This window comes from Hydractinia symbiolongicarpus, chromosome 15 (genome assembly GCF_029227915.1).
Source record: "Hydractinia symbiolongicarpus strain clone_291-10 chromosome 15, HSymV2.1, whole genome shotgun sequence".
NCBI lineage: Eukaryota > Metazoa > Cnidaria > Hydrozoa > Anthoathecata > Hydractiniidae > Hydractinia > Hydractinia symbiolongicarpus.
In genome coordinates, this window is record NC_079889.1 from 8171357 (window position 1) to 8195882 (window position 24526).

The 24526-nt window shown below is 33.1% G+C and overlaps 1 protein-coding gene across 3 annotated transcripts; it reads right to left on the reverse strand.

Moving 5' to 3' along the window:
• Positions 1–251: 251 nt before the first annotated feature.
• LOC130628874 (uncharacterized) lies at positions 252–10791 on the reverse strand. 3 transcript variants are annotated; one of them, XM_057441911.1, is made up of 11 exons: positions 10650–10791; positions 6864–7015; positions 6516–6660; positions 6135–6299; positions 5704–5915; positions 4965–5059; positions 4378–4531; positions 3955–4018; positions 2772–3043; positions 2018–2177; positions 252–1644 (listed from the first exon to the last, which is right to left on the reverse strand). In XM_057441911.1, the coding sequence occupies exons 2-11, from the start codon at positions 7008–7010 to the stop codon at positions 1418–1420; spliced, it is 1641 nt and encodes a 546-aa protein (XP_057297894.1). In that variant the 5' UTR covers positions 7011–7015; positions 10650–10791; the 3' UTR covers positions 252–1417. The 3 variants fall into 3 exon arrangements, with proteins under 3 accessions (XP_057297894.1, XP_057297892.1, XP_057297895.1); XM_057441909.1 differs by lacking the exon at positions 10650–10791 and adding an exon at positions 7144–7257; XM_057441912.1 differs by lacking the exon at positions 10650–10791 and having other exon boundaries at positions 6864–7079.
• Between the last annotated feature and the right edge of the window lie 13735 nt (positions 10792–24526).

The window sequence follows — 24526 nt, forward strand, 5'->3', positions numbered from 1 at the left end:
ATTATTATAATTGACCTATTTGTCCTAACCGGGCCTGTAATAGTACCACTTCCCGAGCAGTAAGCGTTATGAGAAACAAAGCGTTTGATAAAAGCCTTGCTTCTTAGGTCATCTTTGCTCATACAACATCCTTGCACATACGATACAACAAATGTCCATCTGACAGCAGTGTTACCGAATCCCAAAGACATATAGCAAAAAGTCCGATTATCCTTTTAAATAACAGCTTTTAGGTTTCTTATTAGTCCAAATAGAATGAATACTTGAATTTTATTAGTGAAAAAGAATATTACAAGTTTAAAACATAACAAAGATTTAAACATTTGAATATGTACAGAGAAACTACAACGATATATAAAACATTTAGTTGTAATCCAACTGAGAGAAGTTATATGAGTTGGACGTTCGGCGATTTCTGTGTTTTGGCTAAGTCGGTTTCCACTTGAATTAACAATTGTGGTGCAAATGTTGTAGAAATAGAAAAAAAATCGCGAATAATAAAAAAAATGTAGGACAAGGCTCAAATTTTTGATGTATTTTCAGATTTTAAATTTCGGGATGGAAGAAAAATAGCCCCACGAGTTGAGTTTTCTAATTTCGCGAATACAAATTTTTGCGATTTTTTATTTCGAATGTTCCATAAATGGACTTTTGTGGAAAGAGTCTAATCCCAAATTTCTGCTCGCGAGATTTCAAGTCCATAAAGGCATTTTTGTTATTAATTTGCATTCCAAAAAATTATAATTCGATTCAATAACCAAAAAATTGTATTTAAAAAAATTCCGACAATATAACACGTAAACACATGGAAATACGACTTTTTTAAGTTCAATTACTTTAAGTGAAAAAACTTTCGCAGGCAGAAGCTTTCTCAGGAAACAGGAAAACTTTCGCAGGCAGAAGCTTTCTCAATAGCCAGAACCATGCGTGAAAGTTTCTGTCCCGAAATTTTGCAAAAGCATGGATTCGCGGAAGTTGATATTCGCAAAAACTCTCAATATGGTTCATTCGCGAAAGTTACTGTCTGCGAAAGCTTTTTCACTTAGTATTTAAGAGATGCAGAGATGCCAACCTCGATGCCAGGACCTGTTGTCTCTTTTTGCATATCGAACGGCGAGTATCAATAAGCACAGCGCCAATGAGAGACAACAATCCATGGGATCGAGGTTGCGGAGATGTCTTTCATAGTGTTGCTAAAGCCAGAAGAAACACAAACACAAAATGTCGAGAATGAACGTTTATTTCCTTCCAGCCAATGTTAAGAACTAATTTTATTTTGAGTTTCAGTTTTTTCGAATTATTTCAAAAGAAAAAGAAAATAAAAAGACAAAAAAAGTCAATCTATTACAAAGGGTCAAACAAAACACCAGCTTCAAATTGGTGGAATAGCTAGTTGGTTGGCTATGATTTTGTTTGTTTAAACAAACACTTTATCGGACGTGCTACCGTTTCTTTTGTTGACATGTCGAACACGTTGAATCCATTTCGAATGAAATTCGTCATACTCTTTAACCAACGATTCAATTTTCGAAGATGAAGATTGGACATGGTTAGCGTTTGTCTGCGATGTGTCCTCTACCATGTCAAAATTACTGTCATTGAAAGAAGGTTTTCCACGTAGTTTCCCGACCATGCGATACGCAGCTAAAAATTATAAACACAACGAATTTTAACTGGAATTCCAGTTTCTTAATTTTTAGGCTAAAATTAGTACTGGACTTAATGTGAGTTAATTCCTTAAACTTTAAATCGTCTAACTCAACCATGATGGCACAAAGGGTAAATCCTATTGTCACTTGTTATTTGTTGAAGTATAAAATTACAATTCTGGAGTTAGGTAGTGATTATACAAAACCTTACACAGTTGCTTATAAACAAATTACTTAAGAAAATCGTGTATCAATAGTTTCTGGATATTTTGCGTTCCATATTATTCACATCACAAATCAATATGATACATATTATCATATCGATTTGTTTATAGACAAGTGATAAATTGGAACTTTATTGATTTTACCTGAATCTTTATTTCGAACAAATATTTCCCATGACACACCAAGCAATAAAGCACAGACCAACAGCCCTGTTTCTGTATACACGACAGCCTTAAACACCGTTTCTTCGTAAAATAATTCTTCTGCTGCAGCGACTTCTAGTCTGACCTCATCTGTCGGGTTCTAGGAACGTAATGTAAAAACAAAATTTCATAAAATAAGATTACAAATAATACAGAAAAATCAGATAGATAGTGTTTTCCTCTATGACATAACTGCTTTGACAATAAATATACGTATCGCATCGCTTCTGCAATTTATTTGTCCCCAAATCATGGGCAGTGCAACACCCCCAATGACCCAACAAACATTTGTTTTCAGCATTTATTATTATTAATTGATACATGCTAGCCATCTCAGTGTCGAAGACAGTGTTATCAATGTGGGTCATGTGTTCCAAATGTATACATTAGGTTGACCCAGTTTGTGTACCTAATTTCATTTACATGGCATGGGTTGACCCGCAGCTGTGGTAAAGAACCGAAATACAAACCTTGTGATTACAAAGCGAACTCCATAACCACTAGGCTAAGCACCATTGTTCCCAGGGTTGGCGACCCTAGAACTGTTGGCTTTTTTATTTACTAAGTGGGAAAATGTTGCTTCAATATATGAAAAAGTCAAAAAGCCCTGAGAAAAAGGTTGCTATTATCCACTCCATTATTATTATCACAACTGATAGCTTCAAAAAAAAATTACTTAATGTGAAAATCTTACCTTAACTGGAATAAGTTTATCAGCAATAATTTCAAATATTTTTTGAGGATAATGTCTGACATACTTGCGGAAGCACTTTTCAGTTTTGGTCGAGTTTAATCCCATTACAATCCCATACGTGACTGGGTGGCTAATCTCTCTCACTAATCTCAATTTGTTCTTTTTTAGCACGTCAGCGCTTGCTGTTAGTATAAAATTGTCAATCATTGCTGCGTGAAGAACCTTGCGTTTGTTTAATAAAACCTCTAACAGTTTGTGATGGTTTTCATATGCTAAATGATAAAAGCAAAACTTGAGTAATCTGGAGGTGGTATAGACGGCTACAGTTGAAAGGCTAGCAATTTTGGCGAGTTGTTACTTTTGCGACTCGAAAAATTAAGGGGTTTTTTTCACAGTTTAAATTTCCGCGGTTTTATGAAAGACGGTAGTTTTCTAGTTAAACATTTCGCCTACTTTGTTTACATTTTACCATTCCAAGCCTCGTTTCCATGTATAGCGAAGTATTGCGCAATCGAATACGAGAAACCCGTATTAAATTAAGAACGTGTGAAATACAAAATATTTTGTATTTTACACGTATTGTGTTGTGTATTTTTTTATTGCTAAACGTAACTCCCTTCCAAACGTCTACTTTAATTATTTTACCACATCACTTTTCAGATATCAATAAATTGATGAACAAAAGCATAGTTTTCCATCAGAGTAGGTTCATTCGGAGCAAAATATAAAAAATAAAAATACAATCATTGTATTACATTATTTGCTTAAATTATTTTAATTTGCAAAAAGAAATTCAATCAAAAATATGGAAGGCGTTAGGTATATTAGCAGCATTCTATTGGTTACTGCAAAAGGGTTACACTTTGGGACTAATTGTTTAGACGTGACCCTAACAATTGATTTGGTGCTGGGCAGACTAGTATAAAAGCCAAAATGATTTTCAAATTTACAATTCGTTATGCTCTGTAATCATTATGCCTACACCCCTCAACGATCTTTTATCAAATTTTACCACGGCAGTAATTTCTATAACGAAACTTCTAAACGTTAGCTTATTGAAAATGTGTTTTTGATGAAGTCAAGATTCGTGTATAAAATTCATTCTTGTGCATTCTGTTTAGCAAACAAACAATAAATTGATCAGCAGAAGAAAAAATTAAATAATTTCTAACGTTTTTCTTACCAGTCATTTCAGCATTCATTCCAACTCCAACCTGATATTCAATACTTCCACGAACTGCACCAATCTGTGAAATATTTTTAAGAATGGTCAAGATTACCATGCGAATGGACAAAATATGGTAAATACTAAAATAAAGTTTTTGTTTATCCTATCGCCTTTGGGTAGAGCGACCATGAAAGCACTTTACCTTGTAGGGAGAAAAAACGAACAAGAGTGTCTAAAGGACACTAAGTTTTAAGATATAGCCTTCTTTTGATTTAAAATCTAGAATTTTGAAAAATTATGACGTTATCACAACATCAATAACGTCATCAACTCTGTTATGCCTTATCAAGGATTACGCGCATGCGTAATTTTATAATTGCTCCTCCCAGATAAATGTAATGTTATTTATATTTATGAACTGTAGAAAGAATGTCTGACCTTTGCACCAGGAACATTGAAAACAGGTGTCGCACTTGCTGATAAAGCTGCTGTGACCAAACCAGTGAAAAGTGAAATTAGAATAATCCCCATTAGAATCCACATGATACAAAATGCACGAGCGTAGAGAGATTTTGGAGAGCGATCGCCATAGCTAGAAACAAATGCATAATCTGATAGTTCTATGCTTTGTAGATACAAGACTATTATTGATGAAAATTTAATATCGTTACTAGGGCTTCTCTTTTGCTTCGTAAAAATCTCCTAAACCTATATCCACGAGATCGCACGAAATGGTGCTGTGTTAAGCATTTCCATTTGTACCAACGCAACGCACTTGGCGCAAATCTTATCATTCGACAATAAAGACATAGAAACAACCTAAACTTATAACTAATTCTTAATCGTCAGAATGTCTTTTCTTTATGTTAAGACATACAATATGTTAAGACATACAATCTGGGACCAATCTATGTGGTGTGAACATAAGAGAATGTTGAATGTATTGAACTTATCTTTATTCAATTTATGATGTAACACTGAATCTGTCTAGTAAGTTTCAAGCGATTACTTTTATCAGTACTTACCCAACGGTTGTCATGGTAACAAAAGCCCACCAAATCCCTTCCCATGCGCCCGAGAAAAATGTCGGTGGGAATTCTTGTGCGTTTTTCTTTTTATCCTACAAAAACAAATAATATAATTAACTTTTGATCCGATGGACATCAACATAGCCCACTACTAATGTGTAACATCTAAAGACGGGAACAATTATTTGTGGAGTTATATTTATCTTTTCCATTAACCTTTTTTTCTATTTTTTTTTATTCGGACCAAACAGGGCTATACTTCTTTGTCGGTATTTATTACTATGCTCAGATTTAAATTGGGGAATAATAATACGAATATTTTTTTTCTAATTAGACCTCGTGTCTTGATTAGTATGTTTTTTGCTCCCCTTGAGCATTAATGCACAAAAAACAAACAGTGGAAAATAAATCTAACAGATACTTTCCGTTCAATGATGCCATATCAAAGAAAGGTAAATTAAAAATGCTAATTATAAGAAAGTCTGGCTATTTTTCTATTTGAACAGTAGCTAAGTTTCACTACTCGCTAGAGATACACATTGCATTTCTCTAACTGGCTTGCCTGCCACATATGCTAATTGTTGGTCAGTAGACGTCTCCAAATTGGCTGACAACACTACATATTTAAAGTGCGCCAGATTGAAAGAATCGAACCTGCAACTTTATGATTTCAAGTCAAATATTCTACCACTACACCACACTGCCTGTTTCATAATATGAATCTAACACATCTTACCAATAGCCATACTGTCAAACCAGCCAACATAGCCGACACTATAATGAAGATTAACATCGGCCAAGTGTTAAATATTGTTTTCATGAGCACCTGGGTTCTTGTATTTAAGTCCTGGAATAATTGGTCAGGAACAAGTAAAACTATTCTTGGTGCTGTAACAACTGGTATGAAGGGGAAGTCTTTAAATTCTTTCGAATGTTTCCCGTCAAGCCCTACAAAATAAAATATGAATGTTAGATTATTTTTAGCTTTAAATGCATTATCGAAGAGCATTTTGCTAAAGTACTTATTGGCGGCATATCAGTAATAATTTGCGAGTTATAAGTTCAAAGCACTTCCAGCGTATCTTATAAGCCTGTTCCAAATAAAAACATTTGGAGATATTTTTCTTGTTGCATGTCAGTAAATATAAAGATAATTTCGAAACTTACCATAAACGGGAAACGATAAATCAATTTCAGTGTCAGACTCAAAATGTTCTTCAATATCCGATATGGAATCGAAAAGATGTCCAAATGTGAAATTGCTTTTAGGGCAGCAAAACCTCATTGCATCTCTTGTGATGTGCGGTATTATTCCAGACAAAATTGAATTCCCTAAGCAATAATGCCGAAAAATACGGTTAATTTGTTCTCTCCCTTATCAGCATTTTTAAAAATGCAGGTTTGCAGATGAGAGTATTATATTTTTATTACATGCATTTGCGTCAGTCCTTACTGAAGGTATTTTTCAAATTTCGATTAATTGAAAAGTAAAAAGATTATTTGTAAGCTATCCGGATCCGGATTAACGATAAATTCTGACACACTTACCGTCGAAGTCCATGCCTGCATTTACATATGGAGTGTAAACTTGAAATCCTACTCCGAAATCCATTCCGCTGTCGCATTTTTCATCTATGGAATACTTCTTGAGCGGTTTTACTAACGCTTCGTAATCTGCCAGACTATCGTTGATCTAAAGTATATGCATAATGAATAAATAATGAATGGTTAAACGAATGATTAATTGAATAAGTGAATGAATGAATGAATGAATGAATGAATGATAAACGTTGTTAAACTACACGAATATGTTGGTCGATATGTTGCAAACGTTTGTCTAAACTTGGTCATCGCTAAATCGCCAGAAAAAAATTATCATACAATATAAAAAAATACCTTAGTGTATTTGTCTTTGAGATACTTTTGTTGAATGAGTATCGTTTGATCTGGCGGCAAAAAATTTTCATCCCAAACAATTACAGAAGCGACAGGCTTATTACCAAGAACGATCATAGATATAGCAAGGAATAGATAGTGCGCCATTTTTACTAAAAATAAACGGAAGCAGTTAAGCGCCTGTGTGTGAGCGATTGAGTGAAAAAGCTGATAATGTTAAGCAAAATATAAGTAAAATAAAAACTACACACATAAAAGCACAAATAATAAAGTAGCATACTTTTAAAAGACTGTACTGTTAAAACACTTTTCTTTTAAGAAAAACGAAAGGATAAGAAAGAGCGAACAGAAATATTTTAATCAAATAAGAAACAATCATATATTATTTAATATTTAAAAAGAATACGTGCCTCCTATGTTTATCGAAGACAAAAAAAATAGAATTTTCTACGCACGTATGCTACTGTAGGTTCAAACGAAAAAATAAAAGAAATGTAGAATACATATAAACAATAGAATCAAGATTTTGATTAAATCTAAAATATTTTTTGTTCTATTACAGGTGTAGTTAGTTGTATACATTTTTACTGATAATTTCTTATCAAAAATTCCCTTAATTCTTCTTTTATTTAACTTTCTAAATACATCTTTTGTTTTGTTCAAAGCGGGAGGGATTTTTTGAGCTAACAAAATCAAAAGCGCGTGATTGTTATTTTTTGGTCAGACATTATTATTTTACAACTTCTTTTCATTGAATTGATTTAAATTATATCTGTAATTTCTTACGCTTTGTGTACATTCTGATGGCGTAGAATGTTGTGCAATAACGTCTTGCATCCAGAACTTTAACTTTTTTTATTCCAGGTAATGGTTTTTGAGATAGAGGAAGGAACTGCCAGATTGCACACGTTCTGTTTTTACCATAAGCACGCACAGATGTAATAAAGGGATAACTCGAATTTTAATTGGGAAAATTCTATTTTAAAAAATGTCTGCAAGATATGAACTCGTTCAAGGCCGCTTTCTTGGCCGCAGCATTTCGTAACTGGGAACATTAAAACTTTTTCTGTCTACCACGCCTGCATTTTGGCAGCTTTGGAGGCTAAGACGAGTCACTTCGATGCATTTGCAGGCGAACAAATTTTTTTAACAACCTAAAAATATTAAAAAAACGCTACCATCTTTAATGAAATGGAAATTGGTTATATTTTAAGGATCGTTGTTGAAAAACTTGGATTGCTTCCTCAATTTTTTTAATCAATGTACATAGAAAGAACAATTAAAATTTCATAGAATTCACCAAACTCCTGTTGACACTATGCGGGAGATCACAATAACATAATTCAATCAAAAAATTTCTTTTTAACATATAATATATTCGTCTGTTTTCTCTCTCTAAATAACCATAGATATACTAACTAACTAAAATAAAGGAAATTATTTTGTTGCTAAAATTCTTTTCCTTTCATTTAGATTTCTGTTCGTTCGCCCGTGCCATGGGTAACGCCGTGAAGTTAAACAAAATATCATATTTGCATTTTACATTGCGAATTGTTTTTACCTGGGTGGTGAATTTAAGCACCTTCAATTAATTTGCATTTTTGCTGACGTTAGCAATTCGCAATGACGTCAACATTTACTGCTGTTTGGTAGGCGCGTGAATTTAGTTTTAAACGTGATTCGTACATAGCGAAGTATCTTTTTAAACATTACTGCTTCAGGCTTTACAAAAGTGTGTTATAAAAATGCTCACAAAAGCTGCATTATTTCTCTGTTCATATTTATCAACATTGTCCCAAATAGGGTTTCAAAAATAAATTCTAGTGTGCAATTTTAGAAAGAGCGACATTTTTTCATCAAATGTTGTGTTTACAGAGGGCAGCGTTTTTTTTTTAACAAGAAACACCTACAGAAAACAAACTCAGGATTTAATTGTGGTTTTTCTCCATTCACTGTAAACAAACAGTATGATTATGAACATTCATTTAAGTATGTAAAAAAATTATTTTTTTACTTTATCATAAAAGCGTTACTATTAGAAATCACAATGTAACATTTGCAAGGATTAAAAATTAATTGGATTTGAAAAAGGTGTTTGATTCAAAAAGTTGGGAAAGGAAGGAAATCATAGGGATTTACGAATTAGCGCGGGGGGACGATTCACAGGGGTATTCGATTTAAAGAGTTGGAAGGGGAGGGGGCGGTTATTTATAGGAGTATTACGAATTAAGGCGAGGGGGGGGGGGTGGTTCATAGGGTAATCGATTTAGAGGGAGAGTTATATAGTTTTTCTAAAATATTTTTAAAGCCATTGGCCAAAAAACTTAACGCAGCGAGTTTAAGAATTAGAGGTCACCTGTAAAGGTCAAGAGAAAATTCATCGGCTAGGAAATGTATGTCGCCATATTAAATGGAATAAATCTGAAGGCGAGATTGCAGTCTAGAAGTGTTTGTTGCTGTTGTTTTATTATTACCAAATTCTACTAAATAATCATAACATGTTTTTATCATTTATATTATTTAAAAAGAAACAAAACTTCAATTACTTGAGTTCTGTCTTTTTTAACTTCTCCGTCCCTCATAACACGATTCGGTTAATTTCCGGATGTTATAAATCTTATCTTCTCCGCCCCTTATGTTAGAAATACGTTTTTTACTTGGGACCGGTTACGGGCGTGTTCTTCCAAATATATTTTTTTAATAATTAAATGTTAGATGAGACAAACAAACGCAAATAAAGATATCTTCAAATAGCAATATGTTTTCTTTTAGCAAAAATTAACAAATACACAATAAAAACTGAAACAAATGTGCGAAGAAAAAAAGAAACAAACAAAAATACCTTACGTTAAATAAATACTCTTTTCTATGAGAAGTTAAGGAATGAAACAGAACTCCTTTGAAAGTTAAATAAATACTATGTTTTAAAATGAATAATTCAATAACATCAAACAAACTCACTCGTCAATTTTTAAGTTCCTACATTTTAAAGATAAAGCACATAAATATATAGATAGAAAAATAAATAATTCACTTATTGTAGTACAGTGGCTAATTCAGCTACAGAATTGACGATGGTGGCGTATTGTCAATTTGTAAAGCAAAGGAGTTGATAATTTGAATAGAATATTGTGCGAACACCGGAACAATTTATGAATCATGAATTTGAACAAAAATAATGACAAAACAATTTTTTCTCAATTTTACAATTCATTGGAGATCATTTTGAGGACAGAAAGTGAAATTAGCACAGAAGCCATACTTTTTTTTAAAAAAATTTAAAATTTTCTTGTCCAATTTGACGCTAAAACTCTTGTCTGCTACAAGCAACCATGAGGAAAATATTTATACAAATTTTTTCAGCAAGAGGTTTTATTAGACCTTTCCAAATTTAAGGAACTTTAGAATAAAAAAAATGATAATTATGTTAATTAACGTTCAGAAAAAAAGGCTTATATTGATTCTTTACGATAATTTAACCAGGATGGCCTTTTCAAGTTCTGTTGGTGCTGTTATAAATATAGAACGCGCAGTACATTTCGTAAAGCTCCAATTTAACCCCAAAAGTTCTGGAAGCACAGCAACCGCTTCATCAGACAACCGCCTATTGTAACATTTTCATACTCAATGCTAATCAGAAAAAATAGATTCATGCTTCGGAATGACTTTGCCAAGAATCGAAATACTACAAGGTTACAATTTTTGACTTATATTTTGATATTGTACTTTTTTTAATGGAAAGTTTTAAAATTCAACAAAGGGTTGAAAACGCATTAAAATACTTACGATTGACAGTGTCGGATACAGCTGTATCTTTTCACTACATCACATCCCTTTTGAAATGTCCAAATGGCGAACTTAAAATAATCCAATCTTAGAAACTATTGTTTTGATTTTTTTTTAATTAGTGTGAGCATATTCCTACATGCTACATTTTACACCGTGCAGCTGTTTCTGACAAAAATCCTCCATCCTACAGCCGGATTGGCGTATTAACACTTAACAATAGGAATATCTACTTTTAACTGGAAAAGGCACCTGCCGTAGAGAGCAGTTGACAAGTTTTGCGAATATTTGCAACATTTGCATGTAATTATGAAAAATCACAGCGCAACTGTCGGCAGCTGTGTTATCTTTACAATATGCTTGATCGGTGTTGCGTTCCATGTAATAGCTCTGAGCTCAACTATTGTATTCGCGTTTGTTTTGTTCTTAACATATCTTTTTTTCGTTAATTTGTTTTGAAATTTATTGACACAATCCGTGTGAGTTCTAAAGCCGAAAAAAATATGATATTTTGTACATCTTTTTCCAAAAGCAGCTTTACGCTTTTATCGTACATGCAATTTATTTATTTATTTGTTTGTTTTAAAAAATATCTCATTTTCATTAATAGTAGTCGGCAACCTGTGGATAAATTTACGGGTTCGCCTGCCTTTTGTATATAGCATTTAGTGTTTCCATAGCACAAATTTTATTTCCTGCGCAGAATACGGGCATTGCTAATACAGAGATGATATCACAGAAGTTTGTGTGAAGTACCGACTGGTTACTATTTCTCCTATTAATGACATTCATATAGGATAAGAATCCTTGGACATCTGTGAAGTAATCCCTAACATTCAATGAGACCTGGATTAATTCTTAAAATGGTCATAAAATGGAATGAGTTGTTTCTATGTTTGGTTTAAATCTTTTATCTTTTTCCTAATATTTTCAAACCATTGTATTGCCTTCCCATAAAAAGCCCAATAAAACAAAAGACTAGCCTATGGTTCAATGTATCTCATTCTATAGATTCTGACAGGTTCAATTGGAATGGGAACTTTAGAAGGTCAACTTAAAAGCAAACTTAAAAGCAAACATAAAAATAAAAATAAAATTGGTTAATTTTTACCCAAGTTCTCAGAATACCTGATCATTGATTGCGTTGTTGGAATATTTTAAATAAGTTATCCGCCAAACTGCTCGTCTGCCTAAGTGGACTGAGCGACTTTGTACCTTTATGTAAACCTTACCTAATCACGCGGATATTTTAATTTTCTTTACCAACAAAATTTTTTGTTACTCAACCAAACTAATTAAAAAAAATTCATCCCAGGAAATTCAACTACTATTTTTTTAAAATTTGTGTTCAAATTGATCGGAATTGAGTAAGTACAAGACAACATTTTTAGGCGATTGTAATAGATTAATGATAATTACTTTTTGTGTCACCTGTGTAGCTTTTTGTTGCTCACAGCATTTTTTTTATTATTTGCAACATTATTTTTGTCGCTAGTAACAAGATGTAGATACAAAATCAAATTGATTTGATTTTCTATCTTGGTACTGGTAACAAAAACATGTTTCCAAGTAACAGAAAAATATTGCGAGTAACAACATTTTTTATTCAGCCAATCAGAATGCAGTAATTATAGTGATGTTTGGGAACACAATAATATTTTGGACAATTATAACAAAATTGAACTGAAAAAAATTAAAATAAAAAGAGAATTTACGACATCTGTGAATAATTACCTTTTACAGCGTTGGATTGAAGCTAAGCATTTTTTAAAAGATGCATTAGACATATGCTGAGATGTTAGCGGAATTGGAACCAATTAAAATACAGCATTTTTTTGTTCTAAACCAATGGGTATTCCACATGAAAGAACCATATTTAAAAATATGCAAGAAACATCTGTTCACTATCATGAATGTTTGTATTTAACAAGTAAATTTACTTTAAGGAGAAATTTTTTATTACTTTGATGTTTGTTTGCTTATTTGTTTATTTATTTGTCTGATTCCATTTCCTGATACAAAATATGTTGTTATTTATGTGTAGCGTTCTATTTTATATAAAAAGTGAGTTCAAACGGTAAAATTTTGCGTGGTTTAACCCAACTTGCAATGTTTATCAATAACGAAACCATGAGAATTAAAAATGCCACCAGACTAAAACCACAAAAATGCTTTTCTATTTGATGTTGTATAAAAGAGTTATGAAAATTGACTAGAAATCGTTTAATTATTTTTTTTGAAAAATCTTTTGTTTTTGACACAAATTCTGACATTATCAACTAGCTCTGAAACATGTACTTTTAGCGCAGAAACTTTGGCGTTCAAAAATTTGGTGGCTTTTGCAAATGTTTGGCAAAATTTGCTAAAGTTTATGTTACGAGAATTTTTAAGGGAATCAAATCGCGAGTATATCTTTTAATTATATCTATGTGGCAAAAATATCTATGTGGAAAAAGTGTTCGCCTTCACTACTACTACTACTACTTTTATTTAGAGTGTTTGAGAGGCTCTCTACATTGCAGTAGTTCTTCAACTGGTCCAGCAGGTGCAATAAAGTCACTATCAACATCAGCAAGCAGGGTTGCCAGGAAAATCTACAGCCACAGGCTCATCAGAAAATAATCGAGGTCTAGTAGCTTCTGCTTCGTATTCCCAGTCGTTGTCAAAGTCACTTTATCAGAGGTGTGTTGCCCAAGGTCCATATCATCATCAGATGCTAACCTTAAGTTCGCAATATCATTCAAAGATCGAATCACGGACTTTACTTTCCTGCTGCTGGAAGCCATTTTCTCTTGGATCATAGGTATCGAAAAATTGAGCTACGAAGCTTCGGTTTTTTGTATGTTTTGGCAAATTTTATCTATTTTCAATTTCTCAAAAGCACGCAAATCCAGTATAACCCGTTTTGGGTAAAATCAACTTTATCAGAACCGCCTGCTCTGCAGAGAAAATTATGGGGTAAGACGCGCTAGGCGCATCACAGGGATTGAAAGGGTTAAGGGTCGAGACGTAATGGTCTCTTTTTGACCATTTTCTTTTTGTGTTTTTTTTCCTTGTATATATAGGAATATTTTATTTCTGTGATTTTCACTTTAGGATGAGCAAAACATCGCCTTTTCTTAGCCATATGCAAATTTTATTTTTAGAATTTGTCTGCGAACGTACATCATGATATGATCCAGGTAGATTATTCCAGACCACGTTTTAGGGTAACTAAGTTTATAAAATGTAATGTTTCATGCCACATCTTTCAAGGAACCAAGGGGATTATAACATTATTTAATTAATCTCGTCTGCGATTATTGTTCAAGTCACCACTATTTCAGTAATATGGGAAAACCTCCACATTGGCCTTTGGAATAAAATTTGTAGTTGTTACCTCTGTAACAACCAACACATAATCTTTTTTTCCAGCAAAATTTAGAACAAGTTAAGAAAATCTTGAGAAGGCCTGAAACATTTAAACAACCAAAAATCAAATTACACTGTTACTCACTTGTATCTCCGGTTTACCTCTACTCACACTACTAGCTAATCCTCTAACATCTCAATTCTACTTTAAAATAGTAAAGTACAGAAAGTAAAATCAACTGAAATTAGCCTAATTTTTAAAATTATATGATACAACAGCCTAAAATTTGTTACAATGCTTATAAAAAAAGACTAACGACTGTTTCACCATTTTAACTGAGGAGGACATAGTACGTGCGGTAACTAAACAACGAAGTCTGGTCTCAAAAAAGTTTAAACAACTGCTAAATCACCGACAGCTTGGGCACCTTTTCTGCCATTTCATAGCATATGAGCAAGAGGTTTGACAGTACGACGGTCTGGTGGATGCTGTTAGTTGTGCCACATTACGTCATTTTCGGTTCACTCTCCCTGGAACAAATTTTCCATTAAAAAAGTCCATAGCTTACACATAACATTCATATCATAAATGTATTTCCACATGAAAAGTCATATTAAGTTTATAATGCGATACATCCGTGTCTTCCGCGTGACTGCTAATTAAAAATTCTCGTTTTTATTTTTTCCGACGTTTTCTCATTTCTGCAATATATATTAAAGCAGAAAAATTTTCTCATCTCATCTCTTGTTTTTCTTATATTACATTTATTCCGTTATAATTTAATTTAGTACATTTTTTTCTACTTTTAAGGCTTTTTTTAACGATAACCAAACCTATAGTATACTATATATAAAAGTTGCATAATACATTTTCAAATACATATGGTTAAAGCTGATTTGGTAATTCTTTCAGAATGACGTGATTAGTTTTGAATAATTTATGTCATTTCATTTCAGGAGTTTTATTTTGCTTTTAATTAAAGGCTTTGAAAGGGTTTCGGCAAAAGTAAAAAGTTGTATAAGGAGGCAGATGATTGGTAGTTGCCAATTAAATAATTTGACTTTTCAATCATCAAAATGAAACTTTGGATTATTTCGCTGATAACTTACATCATACCTCTTATATTGCATTGTCTTGGCATTGTGCTGCTTTTGACAAAAAGTTCCAATGTTAGTAGAAGTCAAACTTTATTCATGATCAATCTTAGTCTAGCAGAAATATTGTTATCCATTACTGGTGCACTAGGAATTGGATTTTACGAGCTCTTTGGAAAAGGAAGCTTTATTTATCAACTTTCTATAATAGGATTCTTATCATCAGCTTTAACGTGTTATTCAGTTATGTATATTCTGACGCTGGACCGCCTGGCCGAAGTTTATCTAAACCTTCGTTATCCATTGTACTGGTCGGCAGATAAAACAAGGATTTCTATGATCTTTGTTTGGTTGGCAGGCGTGTGTTTGTTTTTAGCATTTCTTGTATACATACGAACCGACCAAACAAATGGATGTGCCAACCTTGTAGATGTAGCGTATGAATATGGCTATCCATTTGCAAATTCTCTTTTTATAATTATCACACTTCTTACCTATATTTACATCATCAGAAAGATACGACAAAAAAGGAAGATTCGAACCACTATTTCTTTTGCGAGTGGCACGAAACAGCTCTCTGTCATAGGCACCGATAACCCTAGAATTGTAACACAGCGAAAAAAAGCCAGAAGCTTCCACTTGTTGCTGCCGTCTTTGTTAATACTTACTTTTGTTTTCTTCATCGCTATTCCAGATCTAGTGGTGTTTTTAGCATACTTAAATGTTATTGATCACTCATTTTCTCTGGCAATAACAGTTAACGTCATGTATTCCATTGGTTTTGTATCCGACGCTTTGATTTATGTGCTGTTAGCGACCTCATGCAAAAGTTATCTCCAAAAAAAATGTAGAAAGCTTTTAAGTTTGTAAAAACTTTTTTGTTTATAGTATTTCTAATAATAATATAGCAATAGGAAAAACTTTAAATAGCAGTAAATTCCTTACAATAATACAATAATTCACTTTGTTTGCGAGGAGAACGTTCTTTTAGGCTGGGAAGTTTAATCTGTGCATGAGCGGTGGGCATTCGCATTTTCAGCAGAATTTTAAGATGGTACGCATGTTACGGAGCGCCAGCTAATTGTGTATGTAAATGTTACCCTTAAATGATTTTGACCAAGGGCGTCTTTCTTATTTAAAGGATATATAATCTTGAATGCAAAACAATCTATCTTGTGCTCAGAAACACGGTTGCAGTGAAAAAACGAGGCTTGGAGCAAGATGTTTTTAAATAACACCATATTTTGTTGTGCACATTTTTTTTCTTCCAAGTTTTGTACATCTTACGATAATCATTATACTATACTATCATATTCAAAAATTTTTACGATTTATGTTCAAATAAGTAAAACAACAGTTTGCTGCTTACATATTTTCTTTAAAGCTCTGAAGCTCTGCAATTATAATGGACCACTGATATGACGGACTGGTCAATTTTAAGACGACATGACAGAAAACATACAACACTCACACTATTCACCATGACTTGCTATTTACTCTGCTTTGGTAAAACTCAACTAGCTAAATGATAATGAGGTGACAAAACAGCAAGCTGAAATGATAATACTTGTCTAAAGACAGGTGGTTATGGCTATGTAGAGGTTATACCCTCTAAAGATTCCAAAATAATCCAAAATCTTACATAAAAATAAGACAGAAAAATGTCTATCCACTTAGTGAACTAGCTATGCTTTTATTCCTCAAAATTACTGAACTTTTTTTTACTTGTGGTGAAAACTTTGGCTACATGTTTTACTTTTAAATGGTGATGCTTCAATATAGCCTTTATTCTGGCAGTATGTGGCCTCACTGCTGCACACGCTGCCCTTAAAATGGTAAATTCTGCATGAATACTTTCTGCCCCTTGCTCTCCATACACCCCCAGTCCAATTTTCCATTTTCGTATAAACATGATCCTCCAACATACGTAACTTTGGACCAACTGATGCATCAGGAAAGGTTAATCAGAAATACGCCATCAGTGTTTTGATAGCTCTATCTGTAATATAATTTGAAAATAAGAACATTAAGCTGTGCTATAGAAATATTATTATGTAAAGGGTTGCGGAGCAGGAACAGGTTCCTTATGTTCGCAAGCAAAATGTTATACTCGACGGTGCTATCAAGAAATTTTTTAAGCAATTTACAAATCCCCAAGCAACCTTGTCCCCAGGGGTCCTTTTTTAATTTTTGATAATAGTTTGATCTCCAGGTTTTCCTTTCACGAGAGTCAAGGCGCATAGCAATTCTGTTCCGTACAAGTTATTAAAAATCCTGAATCTATTTTAGATGCATCCATTTTTCAGCAAGTGCAAACAGCATACACGTGGGAAAACGTTTATTTGGCTACTAAGCGCTTATTAAAAAGTTTGCAAAATAAACACTCTAGTACGCAGAGCTATTTGTGATAAACATCAAAAACATTTTTATAATCATCTTAACAACAACAACAACATCAGGGACAGTGTACAGTACACACTGCCCCGCAATTCAGCATCTTCGAATTTGCTAAATTAAACATTCAAAAGTTACCACATAACGGATAAACATCGTTTCAGTTTGATTTCTTTGTTACGTTTTCATCTCCCTCCAAGGATAAAGCCAAAAATATTACACTACCCTGCGTGTGTTGATTGTTGACAGTTATCAATCAGTAACAGCAAAAATGACATTCCAATTTTTTTCGCTTAACTAAGTTAAACAAAACAAAGTGAGGGTGCAAGAAAAAAGAGCTTAAAACATATCTTTACCGGCGGGGAATAATTAAAGGTCTTTAATTTTTAGTTATAAAATTTTCTATTCTAAAACTATCTACTACTATAATCATCGTTTTGTAGGTAGTGTTGGGCCATCTTAAATATAAAAGAGATCATTTTATTGTTATTAAGTTTGTTGTAAACATTTTTTAGCTAGCCATATAAAAGAAAAATTAAAATAGATTTAGCTCTTTACCTTAAGAAAGTAAAAAGTTATATCGTTACAAACCTGGGTTTATTTTTTCTTCTTTTTCCCTTTTTAAAGCACAGACTGTTTATCTACAACTTAATTCGAGGAGCCATCATTAAACACGCTAAAATGATAAACTTTATTGATATTTTTTATTTTTCTCTGCTCATATGATAAAACTTTATGATTTTCACAGCAGTTGTTATTGTTTACGTTTTTTTCTTCTCTTTTCTTCCTTAAAAGAAGACATTTTGAACGTCATAATCGATTTCCAATTTTTATTTGCACATTTTGCGCCGAATACTTTTTAATCTGAAGTCATAAGCGGAACTGGAATAACATTTTAAAAAAATTCCTTGGTAAGAGATATTTGCGCTCGCTTAAATGGCAAATGGGCTTCGCTCCCTGGATAAGCTCCGAAATCAAAATTTGTGTGGTGTGGCTATGGAGTACCTCCTGTCATGAAAGCATTGTGTTGAATTAATCAACTGATGCTTAAAGTGATTGCAAATCTCTATTGCCTCTATATGAATATCCTTGGACAAAACTCAAGGACACTACCAAAACTGGAATACTGTTACATAGCTGTAGAATGTTCTATACATATATAAGTAAGTTTGATATTAAGGTAAAAATCACAGAAACTTACGGAGTGGTTTACTTCCATTGAAGAGAACGCGAATATATTATTAATGTTAAACTATACCTTCTTTTTTTATGCACATCATTGCCTACAAAAGGCTTTCCATGATGCGCTTGACTTTCTACTCTCAATTGTATTGATTTCTCGTCCAATTGTCTGACACATGGACCAGTATTAATCTCCAATATACTTAGCTTCTCTAAATTATCAATCTGTTTTAACTAATTTTAGGAAACAAAACTGTGACTTAGTGATGCATTTTTAATGAATAAGTTAATAAACGCAAAAATATTTATACTTTTTTCTTTAATTTTCTCTCTAAATCTTCCAATCTTGGTTTAAAAATGTTACGTAGTTCTTCTTCCTTTCCAGAGCTCTTTAAAACGCAAGTGCTTTATAAACTAAGCCAATTTTCTCAATTTAATCCTGGACAAGGTATTCCAGGTCACGTCTTTTCATTTGACTATCCACTGAAGACTTGAAGCTTGCTTCGTTATCACATTGTTATTGACAGCCATACTACTTTGACGTCTAACAGATGACATCTATCTTCGGACATGTTAAAAAATTTCAAATATGTACCCTGTTTAGGGATGGAAGTGACACCTAAAATTTATCATCCAGTTTATATCTTGTGTTTAAGTTAACAGCAGTGCAGAGGAGGTTAATTAATCATTTAAAATATTTACCTGATCAAGAGGGATGTTAAACATGACTTTATCAATGAAATTGTTGTAGTTTTTCACAATTTTTATTTTACCACCGGCACTTTTAAAGCCATCGCAATCTGCTGCTTTGCTTTTTCCTGCATTGAAGTTAGGATGTTCATGTTTTGTGAAGTAATTTCACAAAACATGCAGCAGTGACATCAGTGGCAGAGATAAGTCAAATGTGAGGAAATTAAACTCAATTATTTGACTGTTACCATTAGCTTTAGTGATTCCATACTTTCCACATAGGAATTCGTAATCTCCTAGCATGAGAACTCTGATTTTCCTTTCCCTATAAATAAAAACGTTCAAAACATTCACTCGGGCGTTTATGAATTTCTACTGAGATATAGAAGTTTATTGTGAGGTTTATTGTAAATATTTGTCCTGCCAACAATTTTTGACAATATTGCTAGCTACTATAACTATTTAGATATAAACTTTTACTGAGCTCAGTTTTGCTTGGGTGTTGTATATCTATCTATATTATAATACTATCTATATTATAATACTTGTCTGTCTGTCTGTCTGTCTGTCTGTCACGCAAAATGGCAGCTTAGCTGCGCAAGTAGCGAGACGCACGCAACGCGGTATAAAAAGGAAGGGCAAACCCGTGTATTTTTTTACGGGCTAACGACTAGTTTATTATAATTTGCCAATATAAAATTTCATGCTTATTGCCTATCAAGAGTTTGAAGCAAATGTACCTGTCCTTTGAAATTTAATGAGCCTAGTTTTTACCATCAAGGAGGCTGAAGAGAACCGTGTTTTATTTACTGTTAGGATGGAGCTTTATACAGCACTGATATGATATTTTGAATGACTTTTCTCAGTGATCTTCCCTATTTTCACATAGATCTCATTGCTGTGGGTTAATTCAACAAATTGAGAGTAACTAAAAGAAAACTAATTTGAGATCATTTCACTTATATATTTCACATGCAATAACTTTTTGGACAATTCTTTTTAAAAACATCTACTATATCTCTGCACAAACTTACTCATTGAGTGCATCGACATATTTAAGAATGTGTGTTGGAATTTTTACATTATATCCCCATGGTGCTTTATTTAAAAAAATTGTCATGCCCCTCTTTAACAGGAATTGAAAGGGTAAACTTTCAACATTGCTGTCCTTTTCTGTCCACTCTTTTTGCAAGAATTCTTTTTTTGACTTAGATACAACATTAATTTCTACGGATTTCAGCCGCCTATAATTTCAGGCAAATGTAAAAGAATCTTTTAACTTAAAATTGTTTGTTACATTTATACTCCATACCTGCGTTGAGTTTTTTACTGGATATATACATACACAACACAAAAAAGAACACAAAATACAAAAAACTTCTTTAATTTCTCCCAAGGAATTCCAATTCAATTGTGCCTATGGTTCTAGCAAAAAGGATAGGAGCTGCAATGCTGACTTTGTTCAAAATTTCTTGTTTATCGGATTCCCCAAATCTCCAAATTTGATGTTTGATTAATTACAGCATCAGACTTCCTCTGAAAATAAAATCGATACAGGGACAGTTTTAAATTTTCCAAGACAGAATTTATAATTGAAAAATATGTTAATGACAGAAAGATGTACAGGATGAGTGAGGTTTTAAAACGGTTTAATCAATAGGTTGAAGCTACAGAAAATAAAAAAGTAGGGAACTACAGAACTTTACGGTTAAAGAGGAGAATGGAAATAAATTTTCTTAGTTTTTTCGTCCATCCATTAGAATAGGAGTAAATATGTAGCTTGTACAGATACGATTGTTGCAGACATAGTCGAAGATAATTTTTCTGACTATTCTGATGATAGTGACCGTCATGGCACTGAGATTAATAATGTCCAGTCCAATAAGAGTGATTTAAAGTTCACTGAATTTTATTTATCAAAACTCCAATTGAAGAATTTAATCGTTCAAGTAAAGTCGTCAAGTTATTGAACTATTTTGGGCTTGTATTAGTTACGATTCCCCGCTAAGATATAAAACTGATTTTAGCACAAATTGTATCAGAAGACAATTGCTTTTTACCAAAAAATATCACCAGAAACTCTTTCATAACTGCAATTTGGGACAATGATAATTTGCTAAGGAGTGACCGCTGGAATCATAGTCCAACAAATATTCAATGCTAAGTCAAGTGAAACTAAAACTGTTGCCAAAAAGGACAAAAGAAGTCCTGATGCACCAGGATCGAAATTCTACCAAATCATATGGGTGAACGAAAATTTTCCTTCAGGTACTAAGCAGAGTCACAACATACGTTAACCCTATTCCTGCTGAGCCTGTGTAATTTCTACGATTGTTGTCAACAATCGTCAGCATTCTTAGTGATGACGTCATCAAATTCGGTGAGATATAGAAAAAAAGCACTAACTTTGAATTTTGTTAACGATTTTGAATGTTTTATAACTGCGTTGAATTTAGTAACAAAAAATAATGGAAACACAAAATAATAAAACGATATAAAGTCACACAAACCTTTTAAAAACATATAAAAACATTTTTTAGTAACAATTTGTTTTCAGAATTTTACTCAATATAAAAAAAGTGTCAACACTTCCCGAATTATACTATATACACTTCCCGCATAATTCCCGAATTTTTTTTTTTTTTTTTTTTGAAAATAAAGGTAAATAAAAGTTAGGAAAAGTCACACAATTTGAAAAAGATGTAACTAAAAAAAAAAGTTATTAAAAAAAGTTTACCAGCCCCCCCCCCCCCCCCCCTGCAACTTGACCCTCTGTTAAGGTTACACGAGTATCCCCGCCTTTCAACATTTTACCCCGGCTGGCCAATCAAACTGAAACTTAAGGGCAGACGATTGGTTTCTGTTCTGATTGAAGCAATCTTATTTGGGGTTTTTAAACACTCACATGTGTTAAGGCGTCAAAATAATAGATACCCTCGACAGAGATCACGTTATAAATGTGGCTAAATAGCAACAAAACCTTTAAAAAAATTAAGGAGTCCGTGAAAGGGACAAAACATCGTGGCTTCACCCGTTAAAGAGGTAAATAAATTTACATGTGCTTAGCGGATAGAGTGTGGAAGTGATGACTGGACAAGAAAGATCGTATTTAATAAACCAGCACCACTTAGTCCAGTTACCATGAACATGAAGTTGAACAGTTCTAACGTAAAATATGTCATCCTTATTGTCTTGCGCAACATTTGATACAACTTTGCGGTTAGTGATGAACCAAGTATTTTCTTAAACTAGAGATGACTCTCTTCTGATATAACAGTTTGGTCAACCTTCCAGCCAATTCTCGCAGCAGAAAATGAATACTGATCTTAGTAGATTTAACAGAGGAGATGCTTTTTAAACGTTAGAGATAGAGTGATAGAGTCTCAATCACTTTCTTGTGAAAGAAGAAAGTTTTTGCTCTAGTGAAACAATACAAGATAAAGGAATTAGAAGATGGTGTAAAAACCACACTTAGTGAATGCCCCTATGCGAAGATTTGTGTGGAAAGTTTGACCTGTTCTACGGCATCAGCAATAATTTGTTGTTCAACATACGAATCCTATAATGACGAATTTATTGTCCGACAAAGAAACCTAAACTGGGTTTTAATGAATTCATGTGATGAGTTCTTGCAAGACACAAAAAGAAGATTCATCTAGGACTTTGCCACTAACTATAACAATGCGTCGTGATTTCGAAGATGTAAAGCACATTTCAGTCCAATGAAGGGCTGTTACACAACGGTCCAACAAATTCTAAGTTTGAGGGACACTAGAAGACATAAAGAATAAGTCATCCATAGTACAATGTTAAAAGAACACGACGATTAGCTTCTAAGTAAATATTTTTAATACCACATTGCTTCTACTGTTTTCAAGTTTCCACTTTTCCCTTATACAGTGATCAACCTCATTGTTCCACCACCAGGTCTGTCATGTCTAGCTGGTCTTTTCGGTCATCCACAGGTATCATGAGAAACTTCTAAAAGACAATTCTTTAAAGTACTTGTATTTTTCCAAAAAGGGCAAATTTATGTCAGTTTAGGGATGATGATGAATATATGATTGGCAAAAGTAAGACAAAATTATCTCATTGTAAAACGATGATGATAAGGTGACAAAACAACAAGCTGTAATAACAGAACTTCCTAACAATTCCTAACGATTCCTAACAAATTTCGTGAATAAAAACAGAATAACAGACAACCATCGGTGTGCCAGAACTTGAGACTCTGGCAGTAGCTTTACACGTGTTAATGGCGCCAACACTCAGCCGTATCATTGCTACTACAGACCTGCGCGATGACATCGTAATTGGGGTTTTGAGCTATATCATGTTCATAAAAAGTAAGAGAATTAAACCACTGAATTCTTAAGTGTACATCTTTTTAAATAAGTGATTGCTCTTTCATTCTTTAAAGTAAGTGGTTGCTTGTGTTAGTCCTTGAAAAGTTTCATAAAACATTATATGATTTTTCTACATCTGTTTATGTCGTTTGTGCTAAATTTTTATTTTACTTATAGCCTTATTACGGAAGCACCGATATTAGTAATTGACAGTTATGAAGAAAATCAAAATTTGTGTGACATGAAGGCTGCTCCCGATGCTATCAGTGATGGAGACCCTCTCCGATGGAGATCTCTCTGCTGAAACTATGATTAAATTTTGTTTATCGGAATTCTTTTGTGTTATTTTGTTATAATGATGTGGAACAAAATGTGTTTATTATTGTGATGTGATGTGATAAAAGATTTGTTTAAAAGCGTTCAAAGAAAAGATGATTGGTGAGAGTAAGATTATCGAAAAGATTCTTGAATTTGTTGTCATTGAAGATGCAAGAAAAGCCTGCTATTTTTTTGACGATCTACACGAGATTGTGCAAGAAGAACTATGGTCTAAATGTAACTTAATACAAACAGGGAGCTTTGCCGAGGGTATTCTCATCTTTAATGATATCGATAAAATGCATGTGGCTGATGACCTCATCGTCGTTGGTCATGAAAATGAAATTCCTGTTGATTATTCAGAAGGTGTGTTAAAGTTAGATACTGCAGATTGTCATTCAGGGTTTACCCGTCTGGAACTTATACGTGATGTTCCAGGAAATGGCTTTGACGTGTATACAACTTATAATGGGAAGAGATACTTGGATCGAAGTAAATTTA

Bases quoted from the DNA above. Each gene is read 5' to 3' on its own strand.
- LOC130628874 (XM_057441911.1), bottom strand. From the start codon at position 7,010: ATGGCGCACTATCTATTCCTTGCTATATCTATGATCGTTCTTGGTAAT. The intron at 4,532-4,964 runs GTAAGTACTGAT...ATTTGTTTCTAG, and splicing joins GTTACCATGACAACCGTTGG to CTATGGCGATCGCTCTCCAA. The intron at 3,044-3,954 runs GTAAGAAAAACG...TTTATCATTTAG, and splicing joins AATGAATGCTGAAATGACTG to CATATGAAAACCATCACAAA.